Source organism: Tinamus guttatus, unplaced genomic scaffold (assembly GCF_059628265.1).
Source record: "Tinamus guttatus ecotype Peru unplaced genomic scaffold, ASM5962826v1 Tinamus_guttatus_pri_ptg000038l, whole genome shotgun sequence".
Lineage (NCBI taxonomy): Eukaryota > Metazoa > Chordata > Aves > Tinamiformes > Tinamidae > Tinamus > Tinamus guttatus.
The window spans coordinates 1,505,733-1,507,451 of NW_028288572.1; the positions used below are offsets into that span (position 1 = coordinate 1,505,733).

A 1,719-nucleotide genomic window follows, 5' to 3' on the forward strand; every position below is an offset into this window, starting at 1 on the left:
GCAGCTCCCTCAAATTAACACCAGTTCTGTAGTGAGAGCAGCATTTTAGACGTGTTATGGAAGTCTCCATCTTCCTGTATATCAATGACTGAAATGTACAGAATAGTGCATCTTGCTGCTTAGAAATGACACTCAATACCCAGGATAAAGCGGAAGAAAAAAATGCAAAAGCTGAAATGAGAAAATGAGTAATGACAGATAGAGCTGGTGGCACAGTAAGAGGGAGACGATCCTTGAAGGCTATCAATCAGGCTTATTGTAAACATGGAGCAGATAAGGAAATTGAGCTAGCTCTTTGTATTAGATTAGTACCAAATGATGGTGCAGGATGCTTGGGGCTTATGGCTATGGGAAGGGAGGTGCATCAAGCTGCAATCTTGCCAAACACAAAACATATAACACCTTAATGGTTGACCATTAGTAGAATGTGTGGTAGTGATCTCCATGTGTGTTTGCTTTCTTTAAGGGTGCTCCAATGCCCGAGGACAAGCTGATGTCCAAGTACAACTGCACCATCAGTGAAGTCACTATCAGGAACCTGCAGCCTGAGAAGAATCCTATCCACATGTTGTCAGCAGGGAAGTCAGGAAGTGAATGTAGAAATCTTGGTCTCCATCCTCCTTCTCCCAGGATTTCGGAGAAAAGGCCAGCCCAGGGAGAGAAAAAATTATGGCCAGAAAAGGTAAAAAAGGAGGGGTCTTTGTCTCCTAGCCTGCATCGTGCAAACGAATTAGGTAGTATGGAGAACATCACCCTGAAGAGGCCAGGGAAGTTGGCTCCCCTCGAGATTCCTTTGGAAGTGAAAGAAGCTCAGCTCCAAAAGATTATGATTGTCCGGAGAGAAGCCCAAATGGCTGCTCAAAAGCTGACACTTAGCTCCATCAGCAATGAACCCCATGTGAAAAGAGTAAAGAATCTGGCCCAGGGGGAGCTGGAAAACCTTCATAAGACAAAACTGAGCGAGAAGGCTACTGTGGAGAGTAAAGATGATCATCTTTCCCTGAAAAGCAGCAAGCCCCTGGGAGAAATCCAAATTATTTTGCCTCCAGAGACAAACCGGAGTAAGTTGACTAAGCAATCAGGTCCTGAAGACACCCCAAAGACAGTCCGTAAGCAGTCAATCCCCACTCTCCAGGTACCTGACGTACATGAAGACTCTAACAGCCCTGACAGTAGCCCTGATCCTTGCCAGAATGATTCCCGACGCCGGTTCAGATTAAGGCACATGAAAGAGCAGCAGGAAGACCAGGTGAAAGACAAAACCTTGAAGGTCACAGATCCGATTGTGGGAGAGAGCAAGCAGAAAAATGCAGGTCAACGAACACAAAAAACCCTAAGTGATGCAAGCAAGCTCATTGAAAATGTGGTCAAAAAGCACAAGGAGCGAGGAGCACAGCAAGGGGTAATAGATGAAGCTTCCTTTGTAAGGAGGCAGTCTACTCGAAGGATGGCCTTGGGAGATATCATCCAAGTGGATGAAGACTAAATATCATGGATATGGATACTCACCACTGCTTGTTAGATCCAACTTTGAAAAGCAAAGAAGTGTTAAACACTACAGCTACCCAGTAAAAGACATTAGACTCACTGTTAAGGTAGAAATTATTCAGAAGAGTGTCTAGAGATTTTAGTAGACCACCAAGTGAAAAGACGCCAACATTGTTAAACAATTGCAAACCTATTCCACTACCATGACAGTTCTTGAGATGTATAGACAAG

At 44.4% G+C, this 1,719-nt stretch overlaps 1 protein-coding gene across 1 annotated transcript; it reads left to right on the forward strand.

Moving 5' to 3' along the window:
• The first annotated feature begins 475 nt into the window (after positions 1 to 475).
• On the forward strand, positions 476 to 1,486 carry LOC148595979 (uncharacterized). Its single transcript, XM_088534797.1, has one exon. The coding sequence runs from the start codon at positions 476 to 478 to the stop codon at positions 1,484 to 1,486; it is 1,011 nt and encodes a 336-aa protein (XP_088390923.1).
• Positions 1,487 to 1,719: the final 233 nt, after the last annotated feature.

Bases quoted from the DNA above. Each gene is read 5' to 3' on its own strand.
- LOC148595979 (XM_088534797.1), top strand. From the start codon at position 476: ATGCCCGAGGACAAGCTGATGTCCAAGTACAACTGCACCATCAGTGAA.